The sequence below is a fragment of the Melanostigma gelatinosum genome (genome assembly GCF_949748355.1).
Source record: "Melanostigma gelatinosum genome assembly, chromosome: 17".
Lineage (NCBI taxonomy): Eukaryota > Metazoa > Chordata > Actinopteri > Perciformes > Zoarcidae > Melanostigma > Melanostigma gelatinosum.
In genome coordinates this window covers 2,702,833-2,721,123 of record NC_136650.1, presented here as the reverse complement: position 1 = coordinate 2,721,123, position 18,291 = coordinate 2,702,833, and the positions used below count along the sequence as shown (strand labels likewise).

The 18,291-nt window shown below is 42.8% G+C and overlaps 2 protein-coding genes across 2 annotated transcripts in view; one reads left to right on the top strand and one right to left on the bottom strand.

The window, feature by feature from the left end:
* Window positions 1–1,149: 1,149 nt before the first annotated feature.
* On the bottom strand, window positions 1,150–6,179 carry ppp1r11 (protein phosphatase 1, regulatory (inhibitor) subunit 11). The gene is made up of 3 exons (XM_079287741.1): window positions 5,929–6,179; window positions 4,763–4,871; window positions 1,150–3,919 (listed from the first exon to the last, which is right to left on the bottom strand). The coding sequence occupies exons 1-3, from the start codon at window positions 6,004–6,006 to the stop codon at window positions 3,735–3,737; spliced, it is 372 nt and encodes a 123-aa protein (XP_079143867.1). The 5' UTR covers window positions 6,007–6,179; the 3' UTR covers window positions 1,150–3,734.
* Window positions 6,180–6,579: 400 nt separating this feature from the next.
* Window positions 6,580–18,291, top strand: part of vars2 (valyl-tRNA synthetase 2, mitochondrial) — a 31,785-nt gene continuing 20,073 nt past the window's right edge. Inside the window, exons 1-14 of the mRNA XM_079287947.1 lie at window positions 6,580–6,715; window positions 6,847–7,045; window positions 8,704–8,785; window positions 8,863–8,963; window positions 9,150–9,271; window positions 9,366–9,432; window positions 9,890–9,987; window positions 10,070–10,151; window positions 10,759–10,878; window positions 12,625–12,733; window positions 12,817–12,905; window positions 17,020–17,110; window positions 17,283–17,410; window positions 17,598–17,701. Of these exons, the coding sequence (XP_079144073.1) occupies window positions 6,860–7,045; window positions 8,704–8,785; window positions 8,863–8,963; window positions 9,150–9,271; window positions 9,366–9,432; window positions 9,890–9,987; window positions 10,070–10,151; window positions 10,759–10,878; window positions 12,625–12,733; window positions 12,817–12,905; window positions 17,020–17,110; window positions 17,283–17,410; window positions 17,598–17,701 (1,379 nt within the window). The 5' untranslated portion in view covers window positions 6,580–6,715; window positions 6,847–6,859. The remainder of the gene's footprint in view (window positions 6,716–6,846; window positions 7,046–8,703; window positions 8,786–8,862; window positions 8,964–9,149; window positions 9,272–9,365; window positions 9,433–9,889; window positions 9,988–10,069; window positions 10,152–10,758; window positions 10,879–12,624; window positions 12,734–12,816; window positions 12,906–17,019; window positions 17,111–17,282; window positions 17,411–17,597; window positions 17,702–18,291) is intronic.

Here is an 18,291-nt window from a genome sequence, read left to right as displayed (position 1 = left end):
GTAGAACCAACACAAACTTCAAACATTTCCAAAGAAGAAGAAAACAAACAGTATGGTCGTTTAAACTAAAGGACCATGCTGGTGTAGACACGTTACAAAGCATTTAAATGGTAAACAGACTTGTATTTAATATCGCACCTTTCTCGTCTTCTGACCACTCACAGCGCTTTAACACTTCATGTGATCATTTACCCAGTTCATGTGCCACCTGCCCATCACGACCCTAAACCGAAATGAACTTCATGACATGACGACACGGACCGACGGCATCGCCTTTGGGGGAATGAAGTGTCTAACGGTACCCGAGGACACTTTGACATGCGGCCTGGACAGTCCTGGAGGAGCCGGGGATTAAACCAGCGATCTTCCAGTTGGAAGACGACCCGCACGATCTCAGAGCCACAGCCATACATACAGAGGGGTTCTGATACCCTCCTGACAGACATTTCTTTTGTCTTTTCAGTATGCTGCAAAAAACCCTGCAGATAACTGAGCTAAAGAGCATCGCTTTTCATGCATAGTTCAGAGTACCAGGATGTGATTGTGATGCTGAAGTGATACGTTACGTAGTGAGTAGTAACCGGACATTAAATCATCTCCAGGCCTCACTTGCTTTCTGTACATGTCACACTAGCATGACAATGACATTCAGAAATTGGACAAATTTAATTTCTGGCGATTCCATTATTGATTATACAGCAAACTTCACCACTTTAAGTAAGGACATGTTTTTTTAGCTTAGCATCAAACCATGTTTGAGCTGCAGTGTGTCCAGTATTAAAGTGATGACATTTGACTCTTAGTTGACTTAAGGTCCTCGTCATGTCAGTGATGTTGTGCTACAGTAATGCATATCCCCATATTCAAAACCGTTACAATCAAATGAGCACACAACTGACCCCTGACCTGAGACCAGGTGAACCTCTGGGGTCATGAGCCAGATGTTGCTGTTCGGTTGGTGATCCAGTTGAAGATCACAGAATCTGTTTGTAATATTTATGCTGTACTGCAGATAAAGATATGGATTCATATTTTTAAAGCCATCACCAGAAACTTGTCTTTAGGGCAGCAGAAATGAAAGACGTTCACGTGCTGATTCATGAGCCTTTAGGGTCATGCTCCTATGTAATACACAAAACACACATGGAGGCCACTTTAAAACTTTACTTCACATGGAACCTGCTTTCATTATGCTTAACAGTATATACAGAAAGGTGCAGTACCAGTACAAGAACATCTGTAACAATGCCAATGGGAAGAGATGGCACAGAGCATGGTGTGCTTCACACTTCTGTTACACATTAAACATGGTCTGAAACTGCAGAGGATGATGATGGAGTCTGTATCTGGTATGTTTTGGTCATAGCTGAGACATGAGTACAAAGCCTGAGGCAGCAGTCATGCACCTCCACCTGTCCTGTTGAGAAGAACTCTGATCACTGTATCCAGTTACCTCACCGCATTAAACAGCAGTCAGTCATCCTGCAGCGCGCACACAGCCTCAGTCTTTAAATAGAGTGCAGAGAGTCAAATGATGACCCACATGCACCTGTACTGAATGGCAACCTAATGGTGCATTAACAGAAAAGCTGTCCCCACTGGTGTGGTCACCGGCCCCCATCTCCCGCCTGACTTCACTCAATACCACCCTGTGCAACCAAAAGTCGTTGTTTCTAGGATTGTCCAGTGGATACAATGGATTCATCTAAAGATCGAGCAATGAAACCAGCAGAGGCTTTTAAAGTGACAGACACCAACACGCCGTCAGTGAGGTCTCATCATCAACAAGGATCTGTAATCTGAGGAGGCAGCGCTACAAGTCTGACTGGTCTCATGGCTACCCAGACCCCCAGCCTCCATATGTAGTTTCACTGATCAAGTTAATGAAGTCCTCCACATATGAAGAACAGGGCCCTGATCACGTAGTCCTACAGATCATAATATAATCAGTAACTAAACTTTAAACCAGAAACAGACAGCACTCACTCAACTAAACAAGAGGGAGAACGTCCAACCCTCACATAATGGTCTGTGATTGCAATGTTACTCCACGGACTGAGGTCGACTGCATATCAAGTGTTAGCATGTTTACAATGAAGTCCAGCAATAAATGAAGAATAAAAAGCAAAGTGTTGTATTCATACATAACCTCAGCATTAAATGGCGCTGCACGCTGAACTCCAGCATGTCCTGCTGGAGTTACAACTGTCTGGGCAAAGATGTCTGAACTCTGCAGCGATGGGATAACATGTAGTGCTCTATATGTTTCAGTTCATTCATGACAAAATCACAAGCTCTTCATATGACTGCTGATCCAAAGCACTCCACCCGTTGTAGCCATTGAAGTCCACTCGTTCTCCTACAGGATGCCCATCTCACTTCTAGAGACAGTCACATGGTCTGCAGCTAAGTGAAGATGACCAATGTGACTGGTAGTAAACGGGCTCAAACATGGTACAGTCCAGTGCTTTGATCAGCACTGCATGTTGAAGGGCTGGATAGCATCCATCATGTTGGATGTGTTGAGGAGACAGAAGGATGCATGTTGTCTTCTGACCTGATGACATCACTAAACCACACAGTACCAGTGACTTCACATGTTTTGGCTCATTTATAACATCACATTTTGTTTACATTACAGCTGCCGACAATTTTCCAAAGCACGCAGTCACATGACAAGTAGGGTTTTGATTCCCTTCGTCCTGACTCCCAAGCAGTAACAACTTGTAATCCATCATTTCCTGTTTTATTGTTGCAAGAGTTTAGTAACCATCGGGGGGTAACGCAGGTCTAAGTGCAGGCTGATGTTTTGGATTAAAGAAAATAAATGTAATCAGCTAAATCTGCCAGAATAATACTTGGGCATATAATTGTGAAGGTAATATATTTGGGTTTTTGGACAGACCAAGCCACATTAAGATGTCAACTTATAGCTCTAAAGCTTTTCTGACATTTTGATAAAATGGGACAAATCTTCAATAGAGGTGTCCTGATTTGTCTGTGTCATTCGGTAGCTTGACAGAATGAATCTGCACAGGTTCTCTTTAAGATGTCACACCCTCACTGGTTCCAGACAAAGTGAACGTTCATCACGAGAGTCCTGGATAGAGAGATGCACTCGGTTCACTACTCCATTACTTGAGAACATTTAAAGTAGATTAAGCAATTACGAAAAAGTCATCAGTTGAAAACTTAATTGCATATCGGCATAACAACTCAAGACAGAAATAAAAGCAGCCGTGATGTTCACTGTGATGGATCACAAACCTCAGTTTATTGTCATAGCATAGTGAATTAAATAGGAAAGCATTGCTAATGCTACCATTTTGCTAGCGGCTTTGGAGAATGCTCAGCGGTGATGTACAGTGATGCACACCGTGTGTGATCCATAGTAAACGAACTAAAACATGCAACAATCACTACTGCATGTCTCCTTTAAGACATTGTAAATGTGAACTTGTAGTCATCATTCCATGTGACGCATGTCAGTTGGCACAATACTGAGCATGCAGTTATCTAAAGAAAGAATGACCGGTAGGCTCATTCAATCATCCATATATCTCTGTGAAGTACAGAGGCAGTAATCCTGCTCCAGCTGCTCCAGATGCTGACTCCTACCTGTACTTCAGTGATGGAACCAAACTAAAAAAAAAGATTTAAAAAAAAGAAAAAAAAGAGTGCAGTCGTTTTCTGGTGAGAAACCCCTCAGAGCCCACATTCAGCCCGATGGCTCACTAGTGGTTGTGTGACCCTCCAGAGTTTGGGGGCCCTGTGGTCCCTCCACCCCCCCTCTGTCCAGGGCCTCTCCTGTCATGGCCCAGGATACAGTGAGCACTGCCGCACCCTTCATCATCATCGTCTCCCTCGCTTTCAGAGGACGACTCTCCAAACTGCCGGGGCTTCTCATAAATACAGCAGCCTGGAACACAACATACACAGTTAGGATCCGTGCATGTGAGCTACATGTACAGCTGATGCCTTCACTGACTACATCAGCATGACATCTTCTTCAAACGCTTAGCTCCACAAATAGGGAGCATGTGGTAAAAACAGATTTTCACTTGCAGTTTGATTTGATACATGAAGTAGTTCAGCAGGACGGTGAAGAGGCAGAGCTCTAGATAGATAGATAGATAGATAGATCTATCTATCTATGTTTGCTCTTCTATATATATATATATATATATATATATATATATATATATATATATATATATAGAGAGAGAGAGAAGAGCATATGACTGATTAAAACCACCTAGAACATAACTGGTCTTCATCTACTGAGCACCAGTGATATAGGTGACAAGAGGAGCCAGAAGAGCTTAGAGAACGTTAAGGACCATTCCCACCCAGCCACAGCCTGTTCACCCTGCTGCCACTATCACAGTAACACATTTCAGGATATGTCGTAGTACAAGAGAAATAGAAGAGTATTCTATGTACATGATGTGTCGATTTATGGGTTGTAGCAGCAATGAAGTTGTGAGAATTTGCTTCTAGATTTTGATGATTTGGATGTAGACTGTAAAACGGTTGGAGGGCGTGGCTCAGTGAGATACAGCACCACTGTTTAGGACTAACAATGTACACAATGTATAGGGCCTTCAGAAGTCAGCATAACAATGGGGGACAACCTATACCATTGTTACAGCATGCTAAAGCAGCTCCAGCTATCGCATTCAACTATCCGACCTTTGCTGACGGAAAAGGAACCAGTGCATTCATTGTTTTGCAGTGTGCCTCATGAAGAAGATGAACTCACATTTTGAAGACCTTCTCCCGAGGTGCTCGTTGTCGACGGTGTCACTGGACCACTCCACCTTCTTCTCAGTCTTCCTCTTCCTCAGCTTGATTGTCAGGCTTCGTCCCTCCTGTAACATGTGACAGATACTGGGCTTCAAATGTAAACTGGACGTAGTGTTTGACTGGGTCTTCACACAGCCAGAAGGTCCTCATATCAAGCACTACACACTCACAAGGCTCTGCTGGCTCCTGGGCCAACGCAAAGGATGAACCAAAGGTAGAACATGGAACATTGGTCTGTTCCCTCTCAGCAACTAGTTTGGTGACATAATGTTCAAGTGAATTTTTCATATTGAACATATGCAGCAATATCTTATCATCCCATCAATAATTGTTCCATTAGGTTCTCACCAACTTAATGGATATCAGTGGGATTGATACGATTTGTTGCAAATAAAACAATTATTACATAGCCCATAGTATGTGGACACCTGAATATTCAGGCCACTTGGCATCGTGGGACGTGGAATTCCTGACTTGTGATTGATCTTCCAGTTCATCCCAAAGGTGTTGGATGGGGTCGAGGTCAAGGATCTGTGCGGGACAATCAAGTTTGTCCACACCAAACTGGGAAAACATGTTTTTATGGACCTGGCTTTGTATATGGGGACATTATCATGTTGAAACTGGACAGGGCCCAAAGTTGGAAGAACACTAATGTGTTCTCTGTTGAAGCATTACAATGTCCCTTCATTGAAACTAAGGTCTGAATACGATATGACGTGAAGCTCTGTTCTTTCAGAACCGACAGACATACTTGAGTTGAATACCTGCTGTGTACCTGAACCTGCAGAGAGCCAGAGGACTCTCGTTAATGCATAACGTTAGCTACGTTAGAACGTTTTGCACCAACCTATACGGTTGCTGTAATGTCAACGGTAACGTTAACTCACTTAGCTAACATCGTAACTAGTGACGTGACTGCCATGTTGTACGGAACAGGTTAGGCCTCGTGAAGCTTCACGGGGTAGGACTGACAGCCGTGTTACAACTTCTGACGACAACATGAACGCTGTCTGCAAGCAGCGCGGCCTCGTTGGGGCTGGACACCACCGAGCGGTTTTACTCTGCAGTAAGATAACTTTTAGCAAAACAGTCAAACGTCTTCACGACTGGCCAGCTTACCTGCTGGGGCGGCGGCGGTGTGCTCGTCTGAACAGTCTCCGTTATCGTCTCACTCGATGTCCCGGGAACCTCCGCCATCCCTGGAGCTGCTGGCTAACACTACCGTTAGCTAGCTTTAAAATATGACGAACAGGAGTCGACCGTCAGTGATAGACAATGTCTGTTCGTTATGAAAGCTAACGTTACAATGACAGATTTTCGTTATTTAACTGACAGACTGTATTCAAATGGCACGTTGACGTGAAGCTAGTGAGGCGTTGAACACTATGTTGAGATGTGGTCAAGCTGCCAAATGAGTTCGTCAGACTCAAACGGAAGTTAAAGATTTTCACCTCAAAACGACACAAAATAGTCACGCCAAACCACCGAGCTATTCCATAATATTACATATCCAATGAAGGAGCAGTTAGGCAATTAATATTGCATTTTTATTGAACATTGTTTCCATATGTAGTTTTATTTTTAAACGTAGGCAGGATGCTTCGTCTCTCGGTTTTGCGTGACAGCAGTAGTGTTGTGGGGAAGCTATTTCCAGACGGACAGTGGTTATTTCCTGTTGTCCGTGACATTTTATCTGTCCGTCCAAAACATCCCCCACATGCCAAGAATAAAAGAAAAACATATTATAACAGAGTGATATGAAATTACAATTATTCTACGAAATTATGCAATGTCAACATAATTAACAGCATGATAGAAATGCACCTTTTTGGGCTTGTAATTGCGAAGTGACTAAGTTAAAAGGTCGTGGCTGGCATTTCGGAACACTCGGTGTATTGTAAGCACAGTAAGTACACTAAGCCAGTTGAAATATGAATTGTCACCCCAGATACACTTATTTCACGTTAAGTTTATGTATTAGCTTACTTACAGACGACTCTTGCGTGACATGATTATTTTTGTTCGTTTCTATCGTAGTGTGTTATTGAGGATGTGGAGGGGAGGACGTGTCCTGACTTTGTGGCTGACAGCCAGAGGAGAAGCCAGACTCTGTTCCAGCAACCCACCAAAACCTTCCTCCTCTTCACCTCAGTCCAACTCCTCTCCACGGTCCCAAGCAGAGAAGCAGAGGCGGAGGCGAGAGCGGGAAGAGGCCATACTGTCAAGTCAACACAGTGTAAGTAGGAAAGAAGCTCCATGCAAAGCAAAATATATCTCGTCTAAACGGTTCAAAGAATAATATAGTGAGAATAAAACTCTGTGTTAGAGAGAGAGACACAGAGAGAGAGAGAGACACACAGAGAGACTGAAGGTGTGGAACCCCTCCTGCTGCATTTTACTGTCAAACCTCAGTCCTCCGGTTTGTAGTCTCCAAGCCCAATTAGAGATCATCCTTTAAACTATGACATCATCAAGGTTACATTAGCCTTCACGGTTTCTATTGGCCCAGTCAAAGGTGAGTCTGACAGAGCCGGCTGGAGATCACACCGGAGGCTTGAATTTGCCTGAAGTGCAGCCCTCAATAGAAGTGAATGGGAGACGGAGCAAATATGAACTCCTCCAGAGACATTGTACAACTGTTTCCACAGGCGGAGGAGTATTCTGTGAGATTGGTGCCCATCCGCTTTAAGAATAAACCCAAAATATACAAGTGGAGGTTTGTCAGTTTGAGACATGTTTAAGCACAGGAATAGTGTCCTCAAAATGTAAAGGCTCTGTAGAGACAGCAGCACACAGCAGCAGCTTTAGTCCTCCGTCAGTGTCGAAACAATGTCCAGCCACAGTCCTGCTGTGTGGGTCACCTCTGTTAGCGCCCAGAGGGCCACTCACAACCACAGTAGTTTCATGCACGAAATAAACCTAGCCTAAAAAGATGATTTGAGTTGCAGCTACGCATGGGAAGTGTGGGCCGTTACTTGGCAGCTTTTGGGCAGTTAAAGGTGGTTTTATATGTCTGAGTGCAACTGCACAAACAAGATGAGGGAGAATCATTATGTAAATAATTTAGCTGCTGACATCGTCAAATTATTTGGAGGAAGTTGGACACATTGGAATGTATTCGATGAGCAAATGTATTGTCTCTTTTTTACTTCATCTTATAAACTCTCACTCTGAAAAAAAAGATTAGGCTTTCTTTCTATTTGTGCCAAAAAGTTTCAAAGCTTCAGCGCTTCAAACGCAGTAAACACAGAGAAATCTGGTGCTTCTTCAAACTTCTATCACTACAACAGCTGTGCCTGACGAGTTGTTCTGGTATAATCTCCAGCCTTCAAGAAACTGATCAGCTTTCAAAAGGCAATTTCTCAGAGAACACTTAAGTGTAAAATACAGATATTTGATGCAGCAAAACCAGAAATAATACACCATCATAACAGAGTCTTACTAGTGGTTGAACACTCCTCATCTTCAAACCCCCAAGCTTTAGTTTCATTTATGTACATGTTTAATTCTGACAATAGTCATATTTGCTCATGTAAAAGTGGATGTGTTGTTTTGCTTTCTTTGTCGATTCATCTGTTTATGTCGATTTACAATGACCCCCCCCCCCCCCCCCATATCTCTGTGTCCTCATATTTTGGCCTAAATGTCCACATTAAACAACCAACACATTATTTTTCATACATCATGCTAGTTTCCCGTATCAGGTTTCTGTGGTTTATTCCTGTAACTCGGTGTATATGATTTTATACATGGCAATCAATACTTTGGTGCAAATATCATATACACAGTTGATATCATGGTTCATTGCTCACACAGTCCAGGTACAGCCGGATGTATTAAAGTAGTGGTTCATATGCAGTGAATGGTTTATTTGTGTGGTTTGTTGCTTTCCAGACTGCTGAAGATGAAGCAGTGAAATGGGGTGAGAAGCAGCAGATCGTGTACACTGCTCAAACACCTCCAGGGACAAAGAAAGGTGATTGACTTTTCCAGCAGCAGCTTGTCCACCGCTCGTGTCTCTCTGCACACTTTAACGTGCATTGTGCTCTGCAGACACCAGCTTGCTGTTCCCGTCCTCGTACTGTCCAGAGTATGTGGAGTCCAGCTGGTATCAGTGGTGGGAGAAAGAGGGATTCTTTCATCCGGAACAACATGTGAGGAACAAACTAAAGTGATGGCCCCTCACTTATTTATTTATATTTGACTTCCCTTCAGTACAGCCTTTGATATAATCTATGTAATACAGAACACACCCAGCAACTATTGTAATGCATTGTAGCAGGCGGCCAATCAAACACAGACTCTGGCACACCCACTCTCACACCTGTCATGTCCATCAGGAGAGGTTGTCTCACGGTGTGGATCAGACCTTCGCTCTGTGTATTCCTCCACCAAACGTGACTGGCACTCTGCACCTGGGCCACGCTCTCACTGTAGCTGTGGAGGACGCTCTGGTTCGATGGTAACATCTGCAGCATCTTGTGTCAAGTGTCAGCTGTCGCTAGTTAAGAATTGATCTGTTTGTTTGATGACGTAAAATATTTGTCATCCATCAGGAGGAGGATGCAGGGCTACAGAGTCCTGTGGGTCCCTGGATGTGACCATGCAGGTATTGCAACACAGGTATGACAACGTCTTGTCTTCTTCCTCTTTCATGACCGTCTGGGATTTAAATGATTGGCTCACATTTTCTCAATTCTTTCTTAAATGTTGCTTTGGTTTGATCTCCTGCTAACGTCATTCCAATGGAGAAAATCCACAGTCCTCATTTATTCAGTAACTTTGTGAGATCGACTGGATGTGACGTACTCGGACTGCTGAAGCTTTGTCCCCCATCACTTCCATTAGAACTCCTGAACCGCAGTACACTGGGAATAGTTTTCTCATGTGGAGTTCTTCTTAATGACATGAAGAAACAGCACCTTCACATAAAAGTTCTCTTCATGAAACAGAAAGCATATCAGTGGTTTGGTTGTGAGGTGGTGAGTGATGTTGATTTTCTTCTGGCTTTGCATGGACAGGATTTTAAGAAACCTCTCACTGCTGCTGCGTCTCATGTAGTCCTTTGTGTCTGTGTTAGACGGTGGTGGAGAGGAGACTGCTGAGGGACAGCGGGAAGCGCAGACAGGACTTCACCAGGAAAGAGTTTCTCCGTGAGGTGTGGAAATGGAAGAAGGAGTGAGTCTTCACATTCATCCCTCGTCATCCTGTGTTTGGGCTGCAGCATGTTAGCTTCACTCTGTCCCTGTGTGTGTCCCAGGACAGGAGAAGAGATCTACCACCAGCTGAGGAAGCTCGGAGCGTCTCTGGACTGGAGCAGAGCGTGTTTCACCATGGATCCAGTAAGATTCCACTCATATGTGTTGCTCTCTTTTCATAGCACCTGGAAAATGTGTCGTGTATGTCTGTAGAAGCACAAATGATCCTGATGGAGTTTGGAATATGTTGCTCCCCAGGGGTCATATAATCTGAGATAATGGGTAACAAATATTTGGAGAAGCGTATGGTCAAGTTGTGTTGATTAGTTATTTATTATGACTAAATGAACACACAGGTTAATACTCAAATACTATAAGACGTGTCCCACGTTGTACACTGCACATAACAGTGACCATTGGTCAGTCAGCAGAGCATATATTGTCCCCAGTGTTCCTGCAGTCTTACTAACTATAACGTGACCCCAGCTTAGGACAGGAGGTTCACTCAGTGCAGCTCTCCATGTGTATCCACATCACAATAGCTTTCCAGCACATGCCAGTATGTGAACACAGGGGTTTAAGATGTGTCATAACCATGATACGTTCTTTGATCTCTTATAAATAGATTCAACATCTATTTATAAACCAACATAATTACGGCCGTGACGGGGTATTATCACAGGACCGTCAGTATATTGGAGTGTACCGTTGGCTTTAATGAGATGTGGAATGTGTTTGCATGTGATTCCAGGGTTTCAGCAGGGCTGTGACTGAGGCCTTTGTCAGGCTGAGTGACTCCGGTCTGATTTATCGCTCAGAGGCTCTGGTCAACTGGAGCTGTGCTCTGGAATCTGCCATCTCTGACATAGAGGTGAATACAGTGAAGACTACAGGTGGACAAAATAATGGATACCACATATTTCAGATGTAAATAAGTAAGGCTCTTCCTCTTATGGGTACCAGCGGCATGCTCAGCTCTCTAGCCATTGGACGACTGGGAAAATGAAAAACTAACTTCAAACATCAATATCAATTTCTAAAGATAGTCCATTAAATATAGGGTTTATTTTCAGTTGTTCAGATGATCAACAGAGACAGATTTTAGTCTCTCCACAAATAAATAGAAATGAACTTGAGTTTTAGAACATAGAGGGCTAGATTTGATAAGACAATGTGTGCTGTGGTTTTCATTGAGCTCCTGGTTTACTGCAGTAGCTGCTCATTATGCAGTCAGCTCCTCGACTGATCCTGGTTCTCAACCTCATAATGTAGTGAACTTGATCACAAATGCTTATTTTTTCCAGCTCCACCTCAGAACAACTGATACTATTACTCAATATACGGCTCCTAAAATTCTGACATTATAATCTTAAGCATATAGTCAATGATTAATACATTAGGAGGCAGTCAACAAAAAAGAGATGACTTATAAGACAAACCAACCTGTGGAGGGAGGGAGACGGGTGGAGCAGGTGGAGCAGGTGGAGATGGAGATTTTACACTTGATGGTCAAGTTCAAATTCAAACCACAACTTCCGACCACTGTTCTCTGTGTTACAGCAATCAGATATTGTGTTCATTGATAGAGGCCTAATTGCTCCGTGTTAGTTTCTAATAATAAGTTCAGTACAGCTGTGTTTCTGTTTCTTGTCCCACTACAATCTTCTTGTGGCTCTCCACCTGTGCTTTGTTTACACCTCCTTTTCAGAGGCGGAGACTTTTCCCAGACTGTGAGCTCGGTAAATCCAGCGGAATACATAATCTGCCTCCGTCAACATGTCTCCTATTATTTGCATATGCAATGAGAGAGGCTCACCTGGCAGACACTTGTATAAATGACACAAACTGTGACTCCCGCCTGTTGCTCTGCTTGATAATTACACATCATGTGTCTGAGTAAATCTGGCCCAGAATAACTAGTGTTGGACCCATCAAGTCAGAATGTAGCAGCAGTTACAGCGGCTGTGCACAGCTCTCTACCAGCTTTAAACATCCACACACTGCAGTGCTTTCCTCTATTCTTCTTTATACAATTGCACAAACTCTGTCAACATGCCTTTGGTGATGAGATATTCTCAAGTCGGGTCTACTGTTGATAAAGGTATATTTTTAGAGTGTACATGAGTGTATGCAGTTTGTTGCAAATCATTTTCCATCAGTCCCACATGCCAAAAACAATAATATATGATGTCGTCATTGAATTCCTTTCACTGGTTCTAAAATCTTGACTCGGGGTCCATTTACTTTCTTTTTCTGGAGTTTTCAACTACGTTTTCTCAGCGTTGTCAAGGAGATATCTTATTTGTCATCACATGACAAACAGTAAGGATGGACCTTTGGTATGTGATGCCAGGTGATCATGGGGGGCAGTGGGTTTCCTGTACACAACTGAGCAAACTGGATCCACTGAGAGAGACCGACTGCCAGATGCAGTTGAAAGCTCTGGAAAAAGCTAGTAAGAGGACCTTGAGTCAAGATTTAGTATTTGTCAAGCTATTTCCAAGGTCAAGAATGAATTTTCACGCTCCAACCCATACTGTGTGTTGCCGCCTGGTAAACGTGGCCCATCAATTGTAGAGAATGGTATATGTACATCAGCCTGTGGATTTGCTGTCAGGTTGACTCCAAGGAGCTGTCTGGACAGACCATGCTGTCTGTTCCTGGTTATGAAGACACGGTGGAGTTTGGAACAATGCTTACCTTCGCCTACCCTTTAGAAGGCCACGGTGAGTGTTTGTGACTGTCTGGAAATATGATGCATGTTGTGCTTGTTCTGTTCGATGTTGCCTCACTTTTCCCTGTGTTTTAGATGGAGAGGTGGCTGTTTCCACCACCCGTCCTGAGACCATGCTGGGAGATGTGGCTGTAGCTGTTCACCCTGACGATCCTCGGTATCAGGCTAGTACCAGTTTTCATCCTCTGTCCGTCCGTCTCTATCTGCTGAACGCGTTATCTCAGCAATGCCTTCTAATTTGGAACATATGTCCACTTGGACTCAAGAATGAACTTATTACAATTTGATGGTCAAAAGGTCACTGTGACCTCACAAAACACGGTTTTGGCCATAACTCAAGACTACATACGCTAATTATGACAATTTCACACAAATGTCGAGTATGAAAGTGATGACATTTTGGACAGACATGGATGTAAATGGCTCCTTGTCTGCTTTGCAGTGGCATGCAACCGACGGTAATTCTAGTTGACGGAAGTTTTAATTGATGCGAGACACCAATGAATGAATGAGGAATAGTGGGGAGGCGCCAAACTAGAGCAACAAAGAGACCAAAGACGACCCTGTCCTATCTAGAAAACATACTGTGCATAGGACCCTTTCTTCACAGCTCAAAAACAAAAATAGGGAAACACATTTGGAGTCTCCCACGTGCCTTTAGGTGAACTCCAAACATGTTTTCTTATTTTTGTCTTTAAGCAGTGTCTTATTCTGGCCCCTCCTCCATAACGGTTTGGTCCTAGGGACAGATACTGTGGAGCCTTCAGCTCCTTCAGGGTTATCTTTGGTCTCTTAGTTGTCTCTCTGATTAATGTCCTCCTTGTCTGGTCCCTGAGTATCGGCCCTCTGTTGGCAGGTTTGTTGTGGTGCCATATTCTATCCATTTTGTAACAATGGATTCAATGGCGCTCCTTCAGATCATGTGACAGATCATGTGACCCTTAAATTGCACACAGCTGGACTTTATTTAATGAATTATGTGAACTCTGAAGGTAATTGGTAGTACCAAATCGTATTTAGGGGTTTCATGGTAAAGGAGATGAATGCATAAGCACGCTCCACCTTTCACTTATTTAATTTGTAGAATTTCTTTTTCTGTTTTTTATATCACCAATTCGGACTATTTTGTGTAGGTCCATTACATAAAATCCAAATAGAAATTAATTTTAATTCCAGGTTGTAAAGCAAAAGAATTGGAGAAATGTGAAGGAGGGGGGGGGGGGATATTTATGCATGGCACTGTACCTTTGTTGTGAAGTGGAGCTTCTAATGACGACCAAGACATGGTTTTGAACGGAACACGTTTACTTCTGTAACTGCAGTATTACAACTGTTAGAGTAAACAGAGCGCACTCTTGCACCCGACATATAGGGATTTTTTCTTATCATCATTGTTGTCGCAGACACTTACCATGCTACTTCTCGCTCTTCACAGTAAAAGCACTTCCTGTTTCATGCTCTTCACAATAAAAGTACACATGCACTCAAACAATTTACAACAACCTTCAGCTAGATGCCCAGTACACATTACATCGGCTGCATTGTCCCTATGTAACAATGTTCATCTATGTTGTCCCCTCACAAATAAATCTGTATGCAACAAGATATATACATGTATGTGTGGATGATAGGGATACAATCAACCAAGTTCAGTGGTGGAAGAAGTACTTGAATCCTTTACTTGATTACAAGTACGAATACCGTAATTTAAAAAAATACTCCTTTACAAATAAAAGTATTGCATTCAAACTGTTGTAGCTCCTTGAGGTGGAGCTAGTTTGAACTACTTGATATACAGTTAGCTAGTTTAGTTCAATGTTTCCCAACCAAGGGGTCGGGGCCCTTCAAAGGGTCACCAGATACATTTTAGGGGTAGTGAGATGACTAATGATGTTGGAGCAAAGAAAAAAACATTAAAACATTTCATCATTTTCATTTTACCACTTGAGGGTTTGCATGGTTATTTAATTGGCACTATGTCAGAAGTTCCAAGAGAAAACTCCTCTTTGTGGATCATTTAGCAAATCCTATACATCTGAAACAAAACGGAGCGTCACCTAGATTGTTTTTTGTCAGAGATCACAAACCCAAAAGTATTGATGTGTTGGTGTAAAAAGTACAGAAATATCCCTTTTGAGTTGCACTGGATGAGAATCCCCCCCCCCCAATCTGTTCTCAATACCTTATAATGATGAAGCCAAAACAGGATTTCAGATTTCTTTACAAATATATATTCAAAGAACAACTACTATACCTCATTGACAGAAGTATTCAGACCCTCCACACTTGAAATGTAGCTCATATTCCTCCTGATCATCTTTGAGATGCTTCTACAGCTTGACTGAATTGAATTCAATCGATTGGGTAAGACACACATCTGTCTGTATGAAGGGCTCACAATGCATAGCAGAGCAGAAACAGGGCCGTGACGTGAAGGTACTGCCCGCAGAGCTCCCAGAGGATTGTCTCAAGCAGAGATCTGGGTTAGGCTACAAGAACATTCTGCTGCGTTGAAGGTTCCCATGAGCCCAGTGGCCTCCATAATTCTTAAATGGAAGAAGTCTGGAGAACCAGGACTCGTCCTAGAGCCGGCAGCTCGGCCAATGCACTGTGGCTGAGCTCCAGAGATCCTGTGAGGAGATGAGGAGAAACTTGCAGAAGGACGACCATCACTGCAAAACTCCCATCTGGGCCTCATGGCAGAGTGGCTGTGGGGGTGGTTATCAATGGTGGGGACTGGGGTAATGGTCAGGGTTGAGGTAAAGCTGAAAGGAGCAAAGTACAGAGAGACTTAATGAAAACCTGGTCTTGCTCAGGACCTCAGACCGGGCTGAAGGTTCACCTTCCAATAGAACAATTACCCAAAGCACACAACCAAGACAAAGCAGGAGTGGCTTTGGGACGACTCTGTAAATGTCTTTAAGTGGCACATCCTGAACCCAGACATGAACCCATCTCTGGAGACCTGAAAATGGTCGTCCATGGGTGGACCCCATTCAACCTGACAGTGCTTGAGAGGATCTGCAGAGAGGAATGACAGAAAATCCCCAAATCAAGGTGTGCAAAGATGATCATACCCCAGTAGACTCAAGGCTGCTTAAGGTGCTTCAACTAAGTACTGAGTTAAGGGTCGCAATACTTAATGCGTCAATGTGATATTTTCGGTTTCGGTCTGTTTGAAAAAAATCTAAAATCCTGTTTTCACTTAGTCATTCTGCTGTAATAAGTCTAGAGTGATGAGAGGATGAATGTGTAAGTAAGTGTTCTGAAAAATCAGTTGAGGCAAAGCTTCTAGAGAAAACAGCCAGACAGGAGCAGTCCTGTGAATTAACGTCTGACAAATCAAGCTACAAATCAAATATTACCATAAAGCAGCTCTGCTAAAGGGCCAGTCGGGTCTTTCATCAGCTCATCTTCCATGCCCACTGTAGCATTACAGTCACAGCGCAGAAGAGGCTACTTTACTTTGACATCTAGCTGGACTTTACTGTTTGTTTGGGAACAGCTTACCATTCATAGTGGCCATGACCCTTTCAATTAGCTTATGCTAATCGGTAGCGCTAATGCTAATTGCTAGCATGCTGCCTACTTATTTATTTTTTAGCATTCTGACAGTTATGATTATGGTTAGGTAAAGACTGTAAAGTCTCGTAAATATTTGTGAATTTGAGTTGACAAGCAAGGCTGGGACATTCATTTTCAGCTGAATAAAGTGATTTGGGGGTATAGTTACTCCAGTGTCGTTTTTGAAATGGATGGATATTTTCCTGCAAAATTATTTGTCAAAAAAATTGTGAAAATGTACCTGCTTTTTCAAATTTGGCCTTGATGTTTACAGTTATTGCTTACAATAAAGTAAAGATTTAATCAATACCGTTGAAAGACCATCTTTGAAAAATGTTTGAAAACCAAAACGTAAACTGTAAAAGATGTTAACTTATATTGACTTGTACTTTAATAGTTCAAAGTCTTGTAACCTGTTTAAATATTAAATGAAGTCTGAAATAAGTGTGCAGAAGTGGAGAAGGTTTAAGAGGATTTGAAGATGTCTCCCATTGACTTACATTGTAAAAACATGTGATAAAAGCTTGTATTATATATTTTAAAAGGTATAAGGGGTAGAAACAATAAAAGATAGAGCTCTAATGATCTAAAGGGCTAAATATAATGAGTATAAGTTGAAGTTGAAGAAAGTACATTTGGATCACAATCTTTTGTGAACATATATCTCTTATAACATATTAGTAATATCTTTCCTATTGGTCCACTCTGTTCCAGGCTGTTCATGGGAAGCAGTGCAGACACCCCTTCACCAACCGACTCCTGCCCATCATCACTGATTCAATGGTGGACATGGAGCTAGGAACTGGTGACAGCAACACTACTGTCTGAACCCCTCTGACACCGTCTCATCAAAAACTGAACATCCAAAGCCTGACGGGCTTGTTCACCCTTACCCTGGACACACAGAGTGAATGCTGTTGCTGTCATGTGACCTGAGCTGCCCATGTTGATCACGTCCCTGTGTTTGTGTTCTGTAGGTGCAGTGAAGGTGACCCCTGCTCATGACCATGCTGACTTCCTGCTGTCACAGAGACACTCACTGCCACGTCTTACTGTGATTGGAGGAGATGGGACCATGACTCCGCCCTGTGGACAATGGCTCGAGGTGCACGAACACCACTGTTATTATCTGTACACTTTGTGTTTCTATATGTGTGTTGAAGAAAGATGATTATCTGGATATGTTGCAATGGTCAAAACATGGGGCCATGGAAAACACTGCTGGACATTAGTGATAGAAAGAGCAGGTTGGATGTTTCTTTATCCTTTTCTGTCACTTTGTCTGCGTTCAGGGGGTGAAGCGGTTTGATGCCAGACAGCTGATTGTGGATGCCCTGGTTGAGAAGAGGCTGTTCAGAGGAAAGAAGAATCACGCCATGACGTTACCCGTCTGCAGGTACTTATTCTGACTTTGTGTGTGCATGTATGTCTCTGCTCATGTTCATGCAAAGGTTAGTTTTAGCCAGTTAAAAAAAGAGAAACCAAGACTGCAAAGGAGTCACATTTCTTTACATCCTCAGATTTAGCTTTGCACATAAGTCGGAAGAAGAAAAGAAAATAGACTTGAAAGAGACTTATTAATCACTGTGTAGCCCCGCCCTAAAGCACACCCTGCTTTATGGTCTGTGTGACTCTAAATGGAGCATAATGTACTAAATGAACATCATGCTGTATTGAAGAAGACTTGAAACTAGAGATTGAGACATAAACTCATGTTTACTGAGGTGACAAATCAAGTGAGAATAGTCATTTTCTCATAGACTTCAATACAATCCGATTTCTTTTTGCAAACGGAGGAGTTACCCCCTGATTGGAGAGAATGCAAGTTTCAAACACTTCTGCATTGGCTTCACTTTTTAGACTTGGAGGTTGCCGCCTGGTTTAGGTCCTAATTATGCACATAACGCCTTAAAGGTGCCATGTGGAGTTTCTGACCTCTAGTAGAACTATGGAGCAATTTTCTTTATGAGTGGGTTACCATTTTGT

Bases quoted from the DNA above. Each gene is read 5' to 3' on its own strand.
- ppp1r11 (XM_079287741.1), bottom strand. From the start codon at position 6,006: ATGGCGGAGGTTCCCGGGACATCGAGTGAGACGATAACGGAGACTGTT. The intron at 4,872-5,928 runs GTAAGCTGGCCA...CACATGTTACAG, and splicing joins CACCGCCGCCGCCCCAGCAG to GAGGGACGAAGCCTGACAAT. The intron at 3,920-4,762 runs GTGAGTTCATCT...GTTGTGTTCCAG, and splicing joins CGGGAGAAGGTCTTCAAAAT to GCTGCTGTATTTATGAGAAG.